This window comes from Hyla sarda, chromosome 4 (genome assembly GCF_029499605.1).
Source record: "Hyla sarda isolate aHylSar1 chromosome 4, aHylSar1.hap1, whole genome shotgun sequence".
Taxonomy (NCBI): Eukaryota; Metazoa; Chordata; class Amphibia; order Anura; family Hylidae; genus Hyla; species Hyla sarda.
This window is the reverse complement of record NC_079192.1, coordinates 249552369-249574386: the sequence shown is the minus strand read 5'-3', so window position 1 is coordinate 249574386 and position 22018 is coordinate 249552369. Positions and strand designations below refer to the sequence as shown.

Below are 22018 nucleotides of genomic sequence, written 5' to 3'. Positions count from 1 at the left end.
ATCCTGTACGGTGAATGTCGTAAACGTAAAAAATAAAAAAAAGTCCCAAAATTATGCTTTTTTGTCACATTTTATTAAAAAAAATAAAAAATGATCTAAAATTTTATATATGCAAATGTGGTATCTAAAAAAAAAAGTACAGATGTCGGTGCAAAAAATGAGCCTTCATACCGCCCTATATACGGAAAAATGAAAAAGTTATAGGTGGTCAAAATAGGGTGATTTTAGATTAATGATTTTGTACAAAAAGTTTTAGATTTTTTTTTTTTAAGCAGTACAAAAATATAAAAGTATCTCGCCATGGGCATCATTTTAATCTTATTGACCCACAGAATAAAGAACACATGTCATTTTTACCATAAAGTGTACAGTGTAAAAACAAAACCCTCCAAAATGTGCAAAATTTTTGTTTTCATAAAAATTTCCTCCCTAAAAAAAAAAATTTTTTTTGGGTTCGCCGTACAGTTTATGGTAAAATGAGAGGTTTCATTACAAAGTACAATTGGTCACTCAAAAAACAAGCCCTTATATGGGTCTGTAGATGGAAATATAAAAGAGTTATGGATTTTAGAAGGCAAGGAGGAAAAAACGAAAATGCTAAAATAAAATTGGCCTGGTCCTTAAGGTGAAAATGGGCTTGGTCATTAAGGGGTTAAAGGGAAAGTGACGCTACCTTTCCTTACATACTACTGCCACTGCTACAGCTAAACCTTTGTTATGTGAATGTACCAGGCCATGGTATAGAAATCCATTTTTTTATTCTGTATGCCTGGACCACTTTCATCTCCTCCTGTAAACCCCCCCCCCCCCACCCTGACCACCAAATATGAACTGCCTCTAAGCAGTCACGTGCAGGGTTGGCTGATGTGACATCACGCACATGTACTGTGTTTCGGTGTGACTGTCACATGGTTTCACATCATTGCTGAGTGATGGCTAGGGTTTAGTGGTCAGGCAGGGCTACAGGAGGAGACGAGAATGGTCCCGTTGAATGTCCAATAGGAACTGAATTAGCATCATTTCTTAGTGAAAACATACCCTTAAAGGGGTACTCCACTGGCCAGTGTTCTGGCTGCGTTCGGAACATTTAGTTCTGAACGCTGTGTGCGCGCTGCGGGGGTCGGCCACTCCCATAGACTTGCATTGAGGGGCATGCCCTGATGTCATGAGGGGGCGTGGCCAACCCCCACAGCATGCGTAAAGCGTTCGGAATGCTTAGCCAGAACACTGGCCAGTGGAGTACCCCTTTAAGGGTATGTTCACACTATAGAATCATCGCACGGAATTCTGCTTGAATATCCCGTCTGAGTAGTGGCTGCGGCCAAAATCCTTCCACCATTTGACTGCGTGGACCAGAGCCATCACCATTAACAGCAATGCAGTCCACGTGTAATTCTGCTCAAATGTATCAACATAGATTTTCAGCCGCTGAAATTCTAAAGTGTGAATTGGTCAGCTGAAGGCCCATTCACACCAGTTAGGCTAGGTTCACACTGCGGAATCTCCAGGCAGAAAAGTACCGCCCGGAGATCCCGAGTGCGGCCACTCCAGTCTCCAATAGACTCCAATGTGTTCCGCGAGTATTTCCGCCTGAAGAATGAGCAACGCCATTCTTCAAGTGGACATTTTCAAGCGGATTTTCCTTTCACAACTTCCGAAGTGTGTATTTGTTAACGGAAACCCATTCACTATACAGTACACTTTAGTAAGTGAAATTTCTGCCTGGAATTTCAGGCGGAAATTCCGTAGTGTGAACCTAGCGTTAAAGTTCATACAGCAAAATTCCTGAGCACAATTCCGTACACGGAAATTCCAGGCATGCTGGAAGTTGTAGTTTTGCAATAGCTGGAGGCACTCTGGTTGAAAAACACTGTTTTAGGGGCTCAAACATGGTTATTAACTATTTTCTTGTAGTTTTCCTGAACATAAAGTCATGATTTATTTCTCACAGAAAAGGATTGCAGTAACACGTTTTTCTATACACATGTTTATTCCCTTTGTGTGTATTGGAGTTAAAGCAAAAAAAGGAGGAAAAAAGCAAATTGAACATAATGTCACACCAAACTCCAAAAATGGACTGGACAAAATTATTGGTACCCTTAACTTAACTTAACGGAGTAGTCCCGTGGTGACCCAGTGGTGAACAACTTATCCCCTATCCTAAGCATAGGGGATAAGTTTGAGATCGCGCGCGGGGGGGGGGGGTCCGACCGCTGGGGCCCCCCGCGATCTCCTGTACGGAGCCCCAACAGCAAGCGGGAAGGGGGCGTGTCGACCTCCGCATGAAGCGGCGGCCGACACGCCCCCTCAATACAACTCTATGGCAGAGCCGAAGCGCTGCCTTCGGCAATCTCCGGCTCTGCCATAGAGATGTATTGAGGGGGCGTGTCGGCCGCCGCTTCGTGCGGAGGTCGACACCCGCTATCTGGCCGAAGAGCCTGGCCCCCGTATAGAGAGATCGCAGGGGGCCCCAGCGGTCGGACCCCCCGCGATCTCAAACTTATCCCCTATCCTTTGGATAGGGGATACGTTTTTCACCACTGGACTACCCCTTTAATATTTGGTTGCACACCCTTTGGAAAAAATAACTGAAATCAATGGCTTCCTATAACAATCAATAAGCTTCTGACACCTCTCAGCCGGAATTTTGGACCACTCTTCCTTTGCAAACTGCTCCAGGTCTCCCTTATTGGAAGGGCGCCTTTTCCCAACAGCAATTTTAAGATCTCTCCACAGATGTTATATGGGATTTAGATCTGGACTCATTGCTGATCACTTCAGAACTCTCCAGCGCTTTTTGCCATCCATTTCTTGGTGCTTTTTGATTTATGTTTGGGGTGATTGTCCTGCTGGAAGACCTAAGATCTCAGACACAAACCCAGCTTTCTGACACTGGGCTGTACAGTTCGACCCAAAATCCGTTGGTAATCTTCAGATTTCATGACGCCTTGTACACAGTCAAGGCACCCATTGCCAGAGGCAGCAAAGCAACCCCAAAACATCATTGAACCTCCACCATATTTCACTGTAGGTTCTGTGTTCTTTTCTTTGTAGGCCTCATTCCGTTTTCCGTAAACAGTAGAATGATGTGCTTTACCAAAAAGCTCTATCTTGGTCTCATCTGTCCACAAGACCTTTTCCCAGAGGATTTTGGCTTACTCAAGTTCATTTCGGCAAAATTTAGTCTTGCTTTTTTTTTTTTTTCCAAAATGAGTTTTTATTGAAAAATTTTCAAATAAATAAAGTACCGAAGCCGATATCTACAGAAGATTATATAACAGGCATAGTAGCATCGAACAATGTAAAACAGGTTAAGGCAGAAGGAACACCAATCTAAGAGATAGCATAAATGACTTGTGATCAGGTGTATCATGTTGAGCAGAATACATAAAGTAGTGCAAGCCAACAAACTTGGCTGTAGTCTTGCTGTTTTATGTCTCTGTGTCAGCAGTGGGATTTTCCTGGGTCTCCCGCCATAGCGTTTAATTTCATTTAAATGCTGACAGATAGTTCACGCTGACACTGATGCTCCCTGAGCCTGCAGGACAGCTTGAATATCTTTGGAACTTGTTTGGGGCTGCTTATCCACCATCCGGACTATCCTGCATTGATACCTTTCATCAATTTTTCTCTTCCGTCCACGCCCTGGGAGATTGGCTACAGTGCCATGGGATGCAAACTTCTTGATAATGTAGCGCACTGTGGACAAAGGCAAATCTAGATCTCTGGAGATGGACTAGTAACCTTGAGATTGTTGATATTTTTCCACAATTTTGGTTCTCAAGTCCTCAGACAGTTCTCTTCTCTTTCTGTTGTCCATGCTTAGTGTAGCACACACAATGCAAAGACTAAGTGAACTTCTCTCCTTTTTATCTGCTTTCAGGTGTGATATTTATATTGCCCACACCTGTTACTTGTCCCAGGTGAGCTTAAAGGAGCATCACATGCTTGAAACGATCTTATTTTTCCACAATTTTGAAAGGGTGGCAATAATTTTGTCCAGCCCATTTTTGGAGTTTGGTGAGACATTATGTCCAATTTGCTTTTTTTCTTCCCTTTTTTGGTTTAGTTCCAATAAACACAAAAGAAATACACGTGTATAGCAATCCTTTTCTGTGAGAAATACTTAATTTTCTTGAAAAATTTCAGGGGTGCCAACATTTAAGGCCATGACTGTATATATGTTTTTATTCAAATGTGTGTGATCATATAAAGGTTCGGGAATGACCTTAATGTAGTCACCAGCTGACTATGTTGAGGCCTTTTAAGTCAATAGGGCCTCCTTTTGGCATCCTTTTTTGACATTTTGTTGATATATACATTCCATGAATGGCACGATCCTGCAGTGAACAGGCCCTTGTGTAGACTGTACATTGGCAGCCTGTCAAAAAGGCATTCCAACTTAGAGCTCAACAGGCTTATTGATTTTAGTTTAACTGAACAGCATCAGAAATAATAAACTTGATGAATGCCACGCAAACCGCTCTGATGCATTTTGCTTAGTAAATCTTTGTTTCTTAGTTGGGGTAACCCATGATTGAAACTATTCATCTTTCCAACCCTATTCTCATGATTGTTGGGGGTTTCAGAGGATAGACCCTCACCAATCTCAAGAGCATTAGTCTCTTGTCCTCCTCCGGATGGAGAGGAGCAGGGAGTCGAGTTCTTATGATCTGTGGGGGTCCCTTTTCCCCTCAATCAGCTGCACTACAGCTGCCCATTTAAAGAGAACTTGACATGCTGTTCACCTGCACTAAACCCAATATACTAGGTTATAGTGCGGGTGAACAGCTTTCTCGTCTGGCCCGCCCCCCTCATGAATATGCTTATGGCTGCTGTAGCGAAGCAGGTTGCTCACCCCTGGCATACATTAGCATATTCATGAAGGAGACAGGCCTGACTGGGAATATGGAGGAGGCAGGGGAGTCCGGCGAGCTGGCCCCCCTCCTCCATTGAACTGCGCAATAGAAAGAGAACATTAATCTGCTGTAACTTTGCAAATACTGGAAGGATGAAAATTTGTGTTTTAGTGCAGATGAATAGTTAGTCAGATTCTCTTAAATGCCTATTACTAAAGCTGTTTATGTGAAAACGTAAAAAAAAAAAAATTTGAGCAATGTCTGCAAAATGTTCTTTAGTCCTTTAACAGCCTATGATGTACATTTTCATGACAACTGTAAGGCCTTGGCGCACCGTGAAAAAAATGTACGTCATGAAGCGAGCTCATGAGCTGGGCCTGCTTCACAAACTGGTGCCTGCAATCACGCTGTTGTTAAACATTGTACCCTTTAAATGATGCAATCAATAGCAATTGCTGAATTTAAGAAGTGGATTGACAGGCATTGTGTCTTTTGGGTGCCCAACATATTAGCAGGGTGCTGTTCAGCTACCATGAAGGCTTCTGTGCCTGCTGTAGTAAGATCTGTTGACACGGCACGCCTCAGCCAGGCTGTACCAGCAGAGCACCAGTCTAACTGATCATTGCTATGCTATTTAAGGGTGCGTTCCCACCTGGCATATATGCAGCGTATTTCACGCTGCGCAAAATTTACGGTCGGCAGCTGGAAATACCCTGCGTATTCCTTGCTCTCTATACACACAGGGCTTTCCGACGGCAGCCCTATGTGTGTAGTGAGTTTTGAAGGCGGGGCCATGTGCCTGCGTGACTGTGATGCGTGGCTCCGCCTCCAAAACTCACTGCACAAATAGGGCTGCCGCCGGAAAGCCCTGTGTGTATAGTGAGCAAGGAGTACGCAGTACGTGAAATACACTCCGTATACGCAAGGTGGGAACGCACCCTATAGCGTACCTGTCAGATCCCACAATTTTTTTTATTTTTATAAATAAATTCTAAAAATATTTATTTTCATTAGCTCGCAGTGTTAGAAATACTCTAATGTGAAGGGGGCGTGTCCCTCCCTTGTGGTGGTGGGAGGTGATTGGTGTGTCTGCTCATGAAGCCTTGTCCATGAGTCATCTTTTGTCCATGACTCATGGACAAGCCTGATGTTGCAGCAGGAATGGTTAGTGTCCCAGTAGATATCGGGGCCCCTAGTGGTGGGATTTTCAGGGGCCGTTAAATATTAAAAAAAATTCTAAACAAACCTGTTACAAAAGGTCTTTAAGGTTTCTAGATCTAACAGTGCCCATTTAAAAAATGCCACATGTTTTTTAAAGGGGTAGTCCAGTGGTGTAAAAACTTATCCCCTATCCTAAAGATAGGGGATACGTTTCAGATCAAGGGGGGGGTCCGACCGCTGGGGCTCCCCACGATCTCCTGCACGGGGCCCCGGCAGCACACGGGAAGGGGGCGTATTGACCTCTGCACGAAGCGGCGGCTGACACGCCCCTTCAATACAACTCTATGGCAGAGCAGGAGATTGCCGAAGGCAGCGCTCTGGCTCTGCCATAAAGTTGTATTGAGGAGGCGTGTCAGCCGCCGCTTTGTGCAGTGGTCAACACGCCCCCTTCCCGCGGGCTGCCGGGGCCCCGTGCAGGAGATCGGGGGGAGCCCCAGCGGTCGGACCCCCCCGCGATCTGAAACAGGATAGGGGATACGTTTTTCACCACTGGATATCTCCTTTTAAAGGAGTTATTGGGTGATTTTATTTAATTTATTTTTTGTTGCGCTATTCTCCCTAGCCTGTCTAATATAACAATAACATCTTTAACTCCCCTTCCTCGCTCCCTTGTAGTCTCCAGGATCAGGGTGCCCCCTCTCTGGTCTCTGATCTCTGCTGACAGTCTGCTTCACAGAGCAGGCTGGAGCTGCAGGAAGGACAGCACAGCACTGCTCACGCAATCACTGGCCGCACTGTGTCCCACCAATGCCAGTGAATGGCGAGCAGCAGTGTCAGTTCCCCTGGTTGTAGATGCTGTTATCTGCATCTCAGGGGAAAGCAGAGTCACGGGCCATAAACAGGACGTCCTGACACCAGAGATTACAAGGGAGTAAGGTAAGTGAGATAGATGGATATCTGTGTTCTGTGCAGGTCAAATGGTTCAGGTTTTTATTTTTTATTATAGTGGAACAAAAATACATAAGACACCCCAAATAAAACCCATAGAGGGAGATTTATCAAAACCTGTGGAAAGGAAAAGTTGCCCAATCGCTTCTTTCATTTTTAACAAGGCCTCTACAAAATAAATACAAGCAAAAGAAATGACCTCCAACGTGTCGACGGGATTTAAGGCACTGGACACAAAAGTGCAGGGATCTCAAGTTTATTCACCCATGATGCAACACGTTTCAGTAAGACTGCTTCATCAGGCATCATATTTTGTTTCTACAAAATGAAAGAAGCAATCTGATTGGTTGCTATGAACAACTGGGCAACTTTTCCTTTGCACATGTTTTGATAAATCTCCCCCATAGTGTCACAATGTGGCTTCACGTAATGCAGTTCAAGAATCATTTGGCTGTGTTGTACACTTTTCATTGTAATATTGATGTGTCTCGTAGCCCAAAATACTTTTATTTTTGAAGTCTATGTCTCACTGACTATTCATAGATTGAAGATGTCATATACTAGCTATGGAAATAACGTCCTACCTTTTTTATCTGTTCAGCATTTCAGCCCCCATAAAGCCTTTTTTGCATATTTTTCTTTGAATGGAACATAACAAAAGAGCTCAGCCAGCAAAATCTAGTAATTGTCCTTTCTATTAGTCACTTAATGAAACGTGTATGTTGTTCATATCTGCAGATTGCGTTAATAACTGTTCAGTTTTCATATGCACTCCATGCAGAGTTCGCAGAAACAAAGAACAGGATTAATCTTTCTGCGGGCACGGAATTTCCGCGCCAAAAACATCTGGCATGGAAATTCCGCCGTTTGCACAGAGCAGCAGAATCCTGTGAAATTCAACAGGACTCTGCTGCTCCAGAATCTCCGTGCAGAATTCCAATGAGAAATTCCGCATGGAATTTCTGAAGTGTGAACATGGCCTTAGAGATCATTTCATTAAGGAGGCACTGTCATTATGAAAAACTTTTTATATTTTGTAGTACTACTAATAAGATTACTTTTTTCAATATGTTTATTAAAAAAAAATTTCAATTTTACTATAACATCGAATATGAAAATAGCCGCCACTTGGGGTCATCTGTCTTTATGCAGACAGACTACTCTGTATTTTGCAGCATACTGGATACTGGCCGTAAAGTGTGTTGGTGTCCGGTATAGGAGATCACCATTGCACCACTATAGCCTTCAGCTGTTTCTAAACTATATCTCCCAAGATAGGAGTTGTAGTTTTACAACAGCTGGGGGGTACATTCTTTGTAAAACTCTGTTTTAGAGATGTGTGCCTCCAGCTCTTGCAAAACTACAGACAAAGGATGTGTGGGCATGCTGGGAGTTGTAGTTTTGCAACAGCTAAAGGCAGCACTGCTTTATAAACACTGCAGCTTCAGCTCTTGCAATACAAAAATACAACTCCCAGCATGCTTGAACACCCAAAGCTTTCTCACTCCTGAATGACAAAGAAGCTGATCAGACCTTCAAGAGACTGGGAAAGCTGAATGACAAACATAGTGACAGCTGTGTTGATTAGCATCCAGCTTTACTAGGAACAGATAGAAAATGTATTCATAAAAACTACTGTGCAGTGATTTGCAGGCTGCTCCCAGACTCAGAGCAGATGAGTCATCACAGTGAGGGAGAGAGATGGACATGCCCCCAACAAATATATATGTATCGGTCACCTGTTCACACTTGGGCGGGTGTCTTGTATTTTAAAAGTGAGGGCTCCTAAGTCACTGGAAATCCAAGTAACAAAAATGAATAAACGCCACCAACAACTTTGTTTTATAAATTGCTTTTAGTGAATTTTTCTTTAAAAGATTCACAATATGTCAGGCAAAGTCTTTGCAAAAAGTAGATATTACAAAATTTCAATTCACTCAAAGTGCACCTTCTTCGGACACGCTCAACACTCTCCAAGCTGTAGGAAATCTTAACCCCATAGCCGGGCTTCCTTCAACTGGCATTCATTTATTAATGTGTGCGAAAAGCTTAGAGGATATGTTATAACTAATGAAGTGCTATACCTAAGGGAATGATTGCTGAAGTGGCTAGTTTCTATAAATTGATAAAATGGATAACCCACATGTATGTCCCGTTCTCTTATTTGAGCCTCATGGCTCGTGTCGCCTCTGTGTGCCCTTATAGGACCAATAGATGGTTTAATTTTCAACATCTGTACAGGAAGTGTGTTACCTACTGGCTGAAGCCCACTTGATAAGAAGCAGTAGTGGCACACTTGGTAGCCCGTACTTACCAACAATCTGGATTGTGAATTAGTTTGTGAGTGGGAGTTGATCTACAGCGCAGGCTATAAAAAAAGTTGTCTGTTTTTATCATTTGCACGTTTTCCCCTTTATCCTTCTGCTATATGTAACAAGGCAGAAAGCTCCAAGGCAACAGCTTCTAAATGATAATATGGTTAGATTCCAGTGAGACTATTACTGCATCTGTGACTTAGAATAACAAGATACAAGATACAAGATGTATTGTTATTCTTTATGTTCTTTACTTTTGAAATACTGGATACTAAAGTCCAAAATAGCTTAAATGGGTTCTCAGGTGCTTAGACATCTTATCCCCTATCCAAAGGATAGATCCTGATCGCGGGAGTCCCGCCGCTGGGGACCCCTGTGATCTTGCACGCGGCACCCCGTTTGTAATCGGTCCCCGGAGCGCGTTCGCCTCCATGTGACATCACGCACCGCCCCTCAATGCAAGCCTACGGGAGGGGGCGTGATAGCTGTCACGCCCCCTCCCGTTGGCTTGCATTGAAGGGCAGAGGCGTGACATCACACGCCGTCGGCCCTGTGGTCGCCAGTAATCAGACCCGGAGCGAACACGCTCTGGGGACTGATAACAAACGGGGTGCCGCGTGCAAGATCACGGTGGTCCCCAGCGGCGGGACTCCCGCCATCAGGCATCTTATCCCCTATCCTTTGGATAGGGGATAAGATGTCTAAGCACCGGAGTACCCCTTTAAAGGGGGTTTTCCAGGAAAAAAACTTAGATATATATATATATATATATATATATATAAAAGTTGATATATATATATATATATATATCAACTGGCTCCAGAAAGCTAAACATATTTGTAAATTTACTTCTATTAAAAAAATCTTAATCCTTTCAGTACTTATGAACTGCTGAAGTTGAGTTGTTCTTTTCTGTCTAAGTGCTCTCTGATGACACTTGTCTCTGGAACTGTCCAGAGTAGAAGCAAATCCCCATAGCAAACCTCATCTACTCTGTGCAGTTCCCGAGACAAGCAGAGATGTTACCAGACAAAAAAGAACAACTTAACTTCAGCAGCTGATAATTAATGGAAGGATTAAGATTTTTTTAATAGTAATTTACAAATCTGTTTAACTTTCTGGAGCCAATTGATATATAAAAAACATTTTTCCCCTGGATTACCCCTTTTTAAGTGTACCTGTTGTTGTTTTAGGTATCTTTTCAGGAAAGGCTGTCCTGTGCGTGTACATTAGGCTGCGTTCACACGGCCGTCTAGACCCGTCCCGTTCTTATCCTGTCAAAAATAAAAACTGAATTAACATCCGTTATTGTCTATTTTTTTTTTTTTTTATCTGTTTGTATCCGTTTCCGTTATAGTTCAGTTAATAAACCCCCCAAAAAATTTTGGGTTCTGAGCATGCTCAGAAGTAAGTAAAAACGTATCGAAAAACAGATTGAAATAAATGGATACAAACGGATGACATTAAAGGCTCATCCGTTTTCCATAGACTTCAATGTTAAATTTACTGTAACTGTTTTTTCTTCCATTTTTTTGATGGAAGAAAAAATACTGCATGTGCCATTTTTTCTGCTGTCAAAAAACGGAAATGAGTGCAGACGTTACATACGGATGTATACGAATTGTAAAAAAACAATCCCATTGACATGAATGGGATTTTTTTTTAAACCGTCTTTAATCCATTTACAGCCTGCAAGAACGGAACCGAAACAGAGATTAAAAAAAAACAGGGACAGACGGCCATGTGAATGCACCCTTGGAAACATATTGATCATAACTGCTCAATGCAAGTTTGTTTTAATAAAAAAATAAAATGCAAACACACTTTTTTTTAAATTTTATATGCTGTTTTTCAGATGGGTTTTAAATGCATTTAAAAACACATTGACATTCTTAGGCTATGCTTACACGCCAGAATTTCTGCATGAATTTATAGCCAATACACTTCAATGAGATTCTGCTGTCTAATTCACACAGCAAAATTTCTGCTGCAGAACTTCCGCTGCAGTAATTCCATTGAAGTGAATTAGCAATTAATTTCTGCGGAATATACTGCTGAATTTTCATTCAGAATTCCCTGCAGAAACTCTGCCATATGAAGATAGCCTTAATGTGATAGAGGTTCCCTCCCCATTAAATTGTTTCAATTCTGGTCGAGATTTATTAAAACCTGTGCAGAGGAAAAGTTGCCTTGTTGCCCATAGTAACCATTCAGATCGTTTCATTTTGCAGAGGCTTGTCACAAATATAAGAAGGGATCTGATTGGTTGCCATGGACAAGTTGGCAACTTTTTCCTCTGAGCAGGTTTTGATAAATCTCCCCCTCTGTGATTAAAGGGGTACTCCCGTGGAAAACTTATATATAATTTATTTTTTATTTTTTATTTTTTTTAAATCAACTGGTGCCAGAAAGTTAAACAAATTTGTAAATCCCTTCTATTAAAAAATCTTAATCCTTCCAGTACTTTTTAGGGGCTGTATACTAAAGAGAAATCCAAAAAAGAAATGCATTTCCTCTAATGTCATGACCACAGTGCTCTCTGCTGACCTCTGCTGTCCATTTTTAGGAACATTCCAGAGCAGCATATGTTTGCTATGGGGATTTTCTCCTGCTCTGGACAGTTCCTAAAATGGACAGCAGAGGTCAGCAGAGAGCACTGTGGTCATGACATCAGAGGAAATGCATTTCTTTTTTGGATTTCTCTTTAGTATACAGCCCCTAAAAAGTACTGCAAGGATTAAGATTTTTAATAGAAGGGATTTACAAATCTGTTTAACTTTCTTGCACCAGTTGATTTAAAAAAAAAAAAAAAAAATTATGAAGCTCACATTGTCAAGTCAACACTTTGTTACAAGTTATGATTTCTACAGAAAATGAATCTGTTTTCAATTAGCTCCCCTAGTGGCAGTTATAGGTGGCTGCTCCATTAATTGTGACCTCCTGCTGATTTGATCTGGCTTGTAAATGGATATAGTGTACAGTAGGGATCGGCCAATAATCACGATTTTGGGCATTATCGGTAATTACCTTGCCGATAATGCACCGCACCGCGACAATCCACCGCCCCCCCCCTACCCCCCTCGCCGACCCACCGCGTCGCACACCGCACCGCCCCGGCCCCATTGCCGCCCCCATCCCCGGTTTTATAATTACCTGTTCCCGGGGCCCGGGTTCAACGCTACTTCTGGCTCCTGCTGCGTCCTGCGTTACGCTGTGCGCAATGACGAGTGACTTGACGCGACTTAACGTCACCATCAGTGCGCACAGTGACAGCTCAGGAGGACGCCACCGGAGCCAGATGTAGAGTGGACCCCGGGCCCCGGGAACAGGTAATTATAAAACTGGGGATGGGGGAGGCAATGGGGCCCGGGAAGTAGGGGGCACGGTGGCAGTCATAGGACTCAGGACCCCCGGACAGGCAGGGGGAGAGAAGCGGGTGGCGGTCTATGGGGGGGGGGGGTAAATAGCCGATAACTTATACAGATATTCATCGGCTATCGGCCCTAACCTCCACAGATTATCGGTATCGGCTCTAAAAAAAACTATATATCGGTCGATCCCTAGTGTACAGACTGCTTATTTCTATGGTATAAGACCCCCCCCCCCCCAGTTCCACCTTTTAGAGATATTATGTAGGTGCAACTACCTATATGTTATATCCTAAAATAAAGCAATCAATATCGATCTGCATCTTTTTGTTCCATACCTTAAAAAAAAAAAACCTCTCCCACTGCAGTCTACTATTGTTATTCTTTGGTTATTTTTGGAGAGGAGTCCAGCAGTTGCCTCTAGTATTATATACATTGGTATGAAGCTATCTACTCCTTGCCATTCTACACCGTGTGATTGGTTGAGCTGTAGATATTTTAGATGACCAAGCCAGGCTGGACTAGTATTATGGTTTCCTACTCCTATTTATGTTGGGGTATTGACATTCCTGTTTCATCATGTAAATGACGTCTGTAGAACATTTCCATTTCATTCTGTGTTCAAGCAAGGACTATTAGCTTTTGAGATACGAGACACAAGACTTTACACAACGTTGTAGCTATGATGAACTCCAGGACTGTTCGAGGTTCATACCAAATGTTGGGGAAATGATATGATAGATTAAAACAAAGGTTAAAAGGGTTTTCTTATCTCATTTAGCATATAGTATATTTCTGATATTTCATAACTTTATGATTAGTTGGTTTCCGACACTTGGGACCCTCCAATCACAAAAATGAAGGGGATGCAGCACTGTTTGGGGCTGTGACCCCCTTCTCCTTTTTTTTTCTGCACAGCTGAACTCCCAGTCCCCCAGCTATACAGGGGACTGGAGCTAGCCTCACTAATATATATGAATGGGGCTGCACTGCAGCTCACAGCATGTGGCCATGAGGATAGAAAAATCTTTGAATGGGATGTTCTACACCAGCACTGCATCCTCTTTATTATTGTGACCCCCAACTCATGATAAGGTGATATGCCATTACTTTAGGACTTGAAAACGGCCCATTTAAATATAGGTATCATTTGTCAACATAATGGTAATGAGCAGCAGAGTGTATTATAAATAATAAACCAGCGAAAAGTCCTGACTTTAATGGAGTGTTAGGCACGGATGTTTCTTTTTATGTATAGTAGATAGAGACGTTCTGGAAAGTAAGTCATGTTTTTTGCTCTGACACAGACTGTAATAACCTGTTTTGTACAACATGATCCAAGCAGCCTGTTGAGTCAGAGTAAAAAAATAAAATTAAAAGATTATTCTGTGAATCATTTTCATACCTAAAGAGACTGTTAATAACTGTTTTTATAGTAATTTACAGGGACTCTAGCATAAAAAATCCCTTCATCATCTTGTGCTTCCATGTGTCCCGTTGATGCTGCTGCAAATGTGTGCAACATTCGGAGGGCTCTGCGCAGAATCGGTCTCCTCCCTCTGGCAGCTCTGACTGGTATGCTATCTAAAACACACAAAAAATGCTTGAAAGAAGTGTAGTCATAAAGTGATAGCATATCAATAGGCTACATCGTCGCTTTGTGAACAGTGTTAGTACCACACAGGGCATTCTGAAAATGAAAAGGCCACAGATGTGCCCCCTTCAAGTTCCATGCAAACTGGTGTCCTGGCCACCCACCTTGGAGAGGACTGCAGCATGGATCTGTTAGCTTGAATAACGCCGTGCTGCAGTGTCATGTGTGAGAAAAACACGAACAGAGCAGTGGGAATACAACAAAAATAGAAGGGCATAATCTGTTCACTTTTTTGTTTTAATTTTTCAACTAACAAAAAAAAAAATACAGCCTTCCCATTCGGGCATAAACACACAAAATGAATCTTGCTTGTTTAGCACGAACTATAGAGAAAACATCTCTATCTATACAGATGGCTGACCACCAGCCAACAAATGCGTTACTCTCACAGGTCGCAAAATCTCCTTCTTGAGGCTACAAACCTCCAGATTCAAATTCCCATCAGAGGCACAGATTCCTCACAGCCTCTGTTTTCAGCCTGAGCTATTCCTAGTTTTAAAACCCAGTGACAAGCTGTCTTCAATACCAGTGCTGATCCGGGCCACACTGAAAACCTTGACTGGCCCAGTAAGGAAATAAAATGCCCCACTACCAACCTGCCTTTCATTCCATAAAATGTTAGGCCCAAAAAATAGGACTTACCAATTCCTTGGCAACCTAATTCTCTAAATTATTTTTGGATTTCCCATATTTCACCCAGTTTTTTTGCTGTATGAGATGTGTTTCCAGAAACCTCGTAGCTACATACGAAAAATACCTTGGGCAGATGAATTGATCCCCAACCCCCATCACTGTCTCATTTTGTGTCTGTGTATGTATATATATATATGTGTGTGTGTGTGTGTGTGTGTGTGTGTGTATATATATATATATATATATATATATATATATATATATATATACACACACACACACACTCTTTGTATTTTGAATTGCTAGCTTGCCATGGCAACACTTGTTAAAACTAGCGAAACCATATTAACCAGAGCACCCACGCACTAGATGTGATTTAAACATAGCTATGGAAGTCTCTGTACATTACCGGTTACTATGTACACAGTAGATGCAAACCTATAGACTTATGGAGCTTTGGCCTGTTTACAGTTCAGTACCTAGTATCAGTATTTTTATTTAAATACAAATAAAGATGATATATATGTGTATATTTATTTATTTTGTAGTAGAAATGAAAAAAAAAGTGCTAAAAGTACCAATGTTCATCCTGTCAGCTAGTAAAACATTGGTATTTCATATTACAGATGGATATAATGTGTTCATTGAACGGTATAGAGTTCATGTGGCAATGGCACCCTACAAATGTGGTATTAAACAACCTTATTCAATAGCTGTGGGGTATATTCTGTGAGTATACAGTATGGAGCATAGCTGCAGTTGACTTTTACTACAGTCACATACAGAATATGTAGCGGAGTTCCGTCTCAGTCAGTGGAGTAAAAGTCTAAAACAGTGAAAGAAATTGGCCATATATTCATGCAGCTGTGTCCTATTTTTTTATAGTTACGGTAGCTAGCTTGACGGTTTCACAACATATATAATGGCAAGTACCGTACATTAACCATATAAAGAACTGTCTTTATGTGTAGCAGTATACCAATAAGCTGCATTTCTGCAGCATTATACAAGAAATAAATGTTATGCAAGTCTGTCCTTTGATATATGCCCTACCTGCATACAGCACATCTTCAGGATTTCCTTTATGGACAACAAATGTGCATTGCATTTGGCCTCTAGGAAAATTATGGAATTACCCCCTCCGGCAAAGGCTCTGTCCCGCTTCCCATGTCCCAGCTGACGTGCATTGACACCAGTGTCCCAGCTGATTGGCGACTAAGGCCTGTGTCAGACTGTTGTTGCCTCCCAGCAGTGCCTAACTTTGGGAGGAAGTGACTTGATCCCTTGGTCACTTCCTCCCAGCGCTTTATGATGCAGCAACGTGGGAGGGAGTAACAGCCGGAGAGTGTGAAGGCCATGCCAGGTACATGAAATGGGGAGGAGGATTTAAGTTTATTTCTCCACATTTCATATCCAAATCAATGCACATGACATAAAAGGGAATGGCTGAATGAGAGGGAATGGCTATAATAATATATAATAATATAATAATTTTATACAGCCACTCCCCCTCGTATAGCCTATATTATCCCTCATATAGCCTTTCCACCTCATTTAGCCTATATTACTCCTGATATAGCAGTTCCCCATATTATGAAAATAGGGGAATGGCTACATGAAATGGGTGAATTTCACCATGTGTGTTTTTTTTTTTTTTTTTCAATTGCATATTTTCTCCAAATTGTGCAGCACTAATGTCCACTTTATGTTGGCTTCATTTGTTTAGCATCCTTTGACTTTTCTTTAGAACGTTAGATGTTTTTAGCAGCAATTTTCCAAATTTTCAAGAAAATTTTCTGTAGGTTAGAAACCCCTATGAATTACCCAGTCTTTAAAGGGAACCTGTCATCAGATTTTACCATATATAATGTGTTGCCATGCATTATATAAGGTAAAATCTTCTTCCTCACCATTCCTGGGAGATGTTCCTGCCCGCAGGGAGGGTGAAGATATATAGTTTAAAAGTGTCCTCCACCATCTACGTAAGTAATCCCTTTGCTGAGGAGCTATACTCGCCTAGTTTTGTCTGCTCCGGCTGTAACCACGCCCTCTAAGCATGATTGGCAGCCCTCATCCCTGCTCTGTTCCCTAAACAGGCAGTGCAAGGGGGCGTGATCACAGCCGTACCAGGCAGTACTAGGTGAGTACAGTTCCTCACCCAGGGAACTATTTACGGGGCCAGCTGGGTGACGCCTTTTAAACTATGTATCCTCATGAACATATGTTAAAATCTGAAGACAGGTTCCTTTTAACCCCTTAACGACCACTGACTTAAATGTACATCCTGGTTTGGCGGTACTTCGCGCACCAGGATGTACATTTACGTCCTGTGCATGACCGCGAGCATCAGAGCGGATCTCGTGTCATACACTGCAGGTTCCGACTGCTATCAGCAGCTGGGGACCTGTCGGTAATGGCCGACATCCGCGAACGCGCGGATGTCCGCCATTAAACCCTCAGATGCCGTGATCTGTACAGATCACGGCATCTGCGGCAATGCGCATGATAAAATAGATGATTGGATCGGCTGCATCGCTGCCGCGGCGATCCGATCACCTGTAATGGCTGACGGAGGTCCCCTCACCTGCCTCCCGGCGTCTCCTGCTCTGGTCTGAGATCGAGCAGACCAGAGCAGGAGAGAGCCAATAATACTGATCAGTGCTATGTCCTATGCATAGCACTGAACAGTATTAGCAATCAAAGGATTGCTATAGATAGTCCCCTATGGGGACATAAAAAGTGTAAAAAAAAAAATAAATAAATAAATAATAAAATAAATAAATAAATAAAAATATAAATAAATAAAAATAAAAAAAGTTGAAAAATGTAAAAATAAAAAGTAAAAAATAGGGTAAAATCCCGTCCCCCCAATAAAAATGAAAATTGTCAATTTTTCCCATTTTACCCCCAAAAGCTTATATATATTATATAATTTTTTATTTTTTTTTAATAAACATATTTGGTATCGCTGCGTGTACTAATTTCCTAATTTCTGCCGGAGATCGAGTTGGCAGCACAAGGACCGCGTGGACTACATTGCCGTCCCCATAGATGGCAATGCATTTCTGAGCAGATCTCCCAAAAGATCCACCCAGAAATGCATTGCAGTCTATGGGAGCAGCAATGCAGTGTGCTCGGTCCTAGCACCGCCTGCTCATTCTCCGGCAGAAATTCTGCCCAGAAATTCTGCAGTGTGAACCTAGCCTTAAAGTATTAAAAAATAGATTTTTGAAGCTTATTATCCCTGTTTAATAGAAATTAAGGCACAATGGAGGCAATATTTAGTTTAATAATACTGTCCTTTTGAGAAATATCATATGTAGCCCAAGAATTCAACGTGACCCAAACACAGGCCTTAGACATAAAAGAGCACCTTCTCGATTTTGAGGCCTACATATGTATAGGATATTTTGCAGGCCACATTTAAGTTTAAAGAAGGCCTTGGGGTATCAAAACATTTCTGCAAGACAAGTTGACCACAGCATCTGAAGGATCAATTGTCATGATCGGAGCGTAGCTCTGCTCATTATGGGTTGTGGCAGCAGCATGATGAGGTGTGGCAGTCTGCTCCACTGCAGGTGACACGGGCACCACTCCTAAGCCCTTGCCATCCAATGGGTGTAACTGTATGCTCATTTGTGATAAGGGACCACTAAAATGGGCCCCTTTTTAAAGCATTACAGTCATGATAGTTTCTGTGATTGTGATTAATATTCGGGTGAAGTGCACAGCAGCCTGCTTCACTGTCTGTCCAGCAGCCCAACCCTACTCATTCACTCCATTATAGTCTACGGAGTGAATGAGTGCGATCTTGCTACCGGCCAGGAAGGGAAGTGCTTTACCCAGATATAACTTAGACGACATGTCGAAAGCTTATGTTAGTGACACTAGCGCTTTAAATAGGCGAATGTATTTTTTATCAAGTATACTTGACTATTTCAAGCGCTAGTGTCACTAATATAAACTTTGATTATATATTTCTTTTTAATATTAAAATATTATTTTGTGTATTCTTCTTCTATGCAGGGCTATGTCTCCATGGTTACAAACTGCAATCAAGCCCTGTGTAGTCTGAACCAGCCGTCGTACTTCCTTCTATTAAGGGGTTTGTTTGCCTTTGTAACCATTGTAATTTTTAGCTCTCTATATGAGCTTAAAATACTATTGCTGTTTTCATTGTGATTTCTATATTTTTATAGTCTCATTCCTCTCACATAAGTTGTATCAGTTTAGCATCAGATTTTTCTCCACCTTATTGTTAATGAAGCCAAGTGATGATTTGCTGTTGTTTTCTGTAATCGCTCTATTAATCTGCATACAAAATATTCGCCACTTATAACCTGCAACATAATGAAGATAGATTTCCAGACCTGCGCTAGAGTTATTGCTTGAAATTAATTTACAGGCATGGATCTGTGGAAGAAGTTTATAGCTGTGGAGGAGGAAAGTTATTTACAGTACTGTAATACATATACCAGATTCACCCTGTTCATAATTGTTTTCTACTTTGCCAGGGACACAGTCATTAAGTGTTGTATAATTCATCTTTCTAAATTGTATTTTTTATTATTATTATTATTATAATTTTTTTTTTTTCTGTAAAGCATTAGATATTGGTAAAGACCAGTTAATGAGATAAGGATGGATATACACAAACATGTGTATCTTAATGGTGCATAGTGCACTGCATTTGGTGAATTTATATTGCTTGTTGTCTGGACTTATCTTTTAGATATCAAAGACTGCATCTTGGAATCCCTTATATTGCCAGAAAGTCTCAGTACTGACTCTAACCAAGTGGAAAATGCTTTGCTGCCTTGTATGTTTTGTGGACAGTCATACAGAGAGGAAGAGAAGGATGGACTTCTCAAACACATGATTATTGATCATAAACTGGTCATTGCTGATGTCAAATTAATAGCAAATTTCAGAAGGTAAGATGTTTGTGAATTATTATTTCCTGTACACCATAGAGGGGGGTTCAGAGTCACGGTTCCATATTCTGCCTGTTCTGCTGCATTATATTTGCTGTCCTTAAGTCTGTTGAATGTATCTTTAAAGTGCATGTCTACCTTTCTTCACTGTTTTTACAAATAGTGGGTCAAAATCCAGGCAACATGACAATTAGATTATCTCTCTCTGTAGAAGAGATCACAGACCACTTCTGCAGAGTAGAGTAAGCAAATGGTGTCTATCATACACTGACTGCTCTGTCTACTCAGTGGAGCACGCTGACGTCACAGCTGCTGGTTCTTCAAGCCTGCTCGCAGCAGGGCTGATTGATTGAAGTAGCAGTCGTGACGTCAGGGTGCTCCTGGAGCCACTACCTGTGAGCCAAGCAGCCTTCCGGATAAGGAGGAAAATGGGTGAACGGGGCCACGGATCAGGGCTAGGTAATTATCATCAGTATCCCCTATATTACAAGCCTGTACCAACAGGTTAGTGTGACTGACACTGATGACAGATTCCCTTTAACCCCTTCATGACCAAGCTAGTTTTGGCCTTTATGACCCAGTCCGTTTTTTCAAATCTGACATGTGTCTCTTTAAGTGGTAATAACTTTGGATTGCTTTTACCTGGCAAAGTGATTCAGCGATTGAACAGATTGTACTTTATATTAGTGGTAAATTTTACATGAAGCGATTTTTGTGAAAAACTCAAAAATATTGTGAAAAATGATTTTCATTTTTCTATGTTTGAAACTCTCTACTTGTAAGAGAAATAGTCATGCCAAATAAATTTTGTTATTAATTCACATCTACAACATGTCTACTTTATGCTGGCATCATTTGTTAAACCTTATTTTACTTTTTTACGACATTAGAAGACTTATAATATTACGAGCGCATTTTCTATAAAGGTTGCAAATCTAATTTTTTTTTTAGGGACCACTTGAATTCTGAATATATAGGTGTTTATATATAATATATACACTTGTGTGTGTGTGTGTGTGTGTATATATATATATATATATATATATATATATATATATATATATATGTGTGTGTGTGTGTATATATTTATTATTTATTATTATTAATATATATAATATATATAAAAAAAATTCTACTTCTGTACAACAGCTCCCCCTAGTGTCTGCCCTGCCAAGCAAGAAAGATGCAGTAGCAGGTGCAGGACACTAGGGGGAGCTGTTGTAAAACTAATGGAAAAATATATATATTATTACTGCACTCGCTTCACCCGAAAGTGAAGCATGCAGGAGGGCACAGCGTCGGGATCTTGGGACGGGTAAAGGACACCGGGGAAGGGGGACAGGTAATTGACACTGGGGACACTGAGCAGTGTATGTGTCCCAATCCCTGTGATCGGGACACACACACCGCTCTGCTCAGGATTTTCATTTGCAAAACACTGTCATCAGATAGTCAGATTTGACTAGCTTATAGGAGCGATCACGGTGAGGGATGAAATCCCCCTAGGTGTCAAGGCAAGATGGTTGGCTATTAGTGATAGCCACCATCTGAACAGGTGCAGCAGGATGCCATGAGTAGAGGCCAGTTTCTGCATGACGTACATGTATGTCATAGGTCGAGAAAACCTTCCTGGTCATGACGTACTTGTATGCCATGGGTCGGGAAGGGGTTAAGGGTTTAATACCATGTATTGCCCCCTTTAGCATCAATTAGTGTGCAGTCTTTTGTAATAGTTGTCTATAAGGGCCTAAAGCTTACAGGTGGTATAGCTGCTCATTTGTCTTGGCAAAATGACACTTCTTGCTTGAACTGCATATTCGAGATCTTCCCAGAGTGGCTCAATGATATTAACGTTAGGAGTCTGTGATGGCCCTTCCAGAACCTTCACCATTTTAAGAAAGTTGCAGCTTTTATGCAGAAAAATGCTAATTGTCTGCTAGTATTCCATGTGACTTAAGAGCCCCCCACAAAAACAAACAAACAATGAGTGAACCACTGCCATGCTTCACAGTGGGGATGGTTTTCTTTTCGCTAAATGCCTTGTTGACCCATCTCCAAGGATAGCGCTTAAGGTTGGGACCATAAAGCTCTATTTCGGTCTTGTCACTCCAAACGTCAGTGTGTCAGAAGTTGTTAGGTAAGTCAA

At 41.6% G+C, this 22018-nt stretch overlaps 1 protein-coding gene across 2 annotated transcripts in view; it reads left to right on the top strand.

Moving 5' to 3' along the window:
* Nucleotides 1–22018, top strand: part of ZNF277 (zinc finger protein 277) — a 97900-nt gene that overhangs the window by 5652 nt on the left and 70230 nt on the right. Inside the window, exons 1-2 of one of the 2 annotated variants that reach the window (XM_056573910.1) lie at nt 18962–19043; nt 19671–19872. In XM_056573910.1, the coding sequence (XP_056429885.1) occupies nt 18977–19043; nt 19671–19872 (269 nt within the window). In that variant the 5' untranslated portion in view covers nt 18962–18976. Of the gene's footprint in view, nt 1–18961; nt 19044–19670; nt 19873–22018 lie in introns of those variants that run through there. The other variant, XM_056573911.1, reaches the window with a different exon arrangement.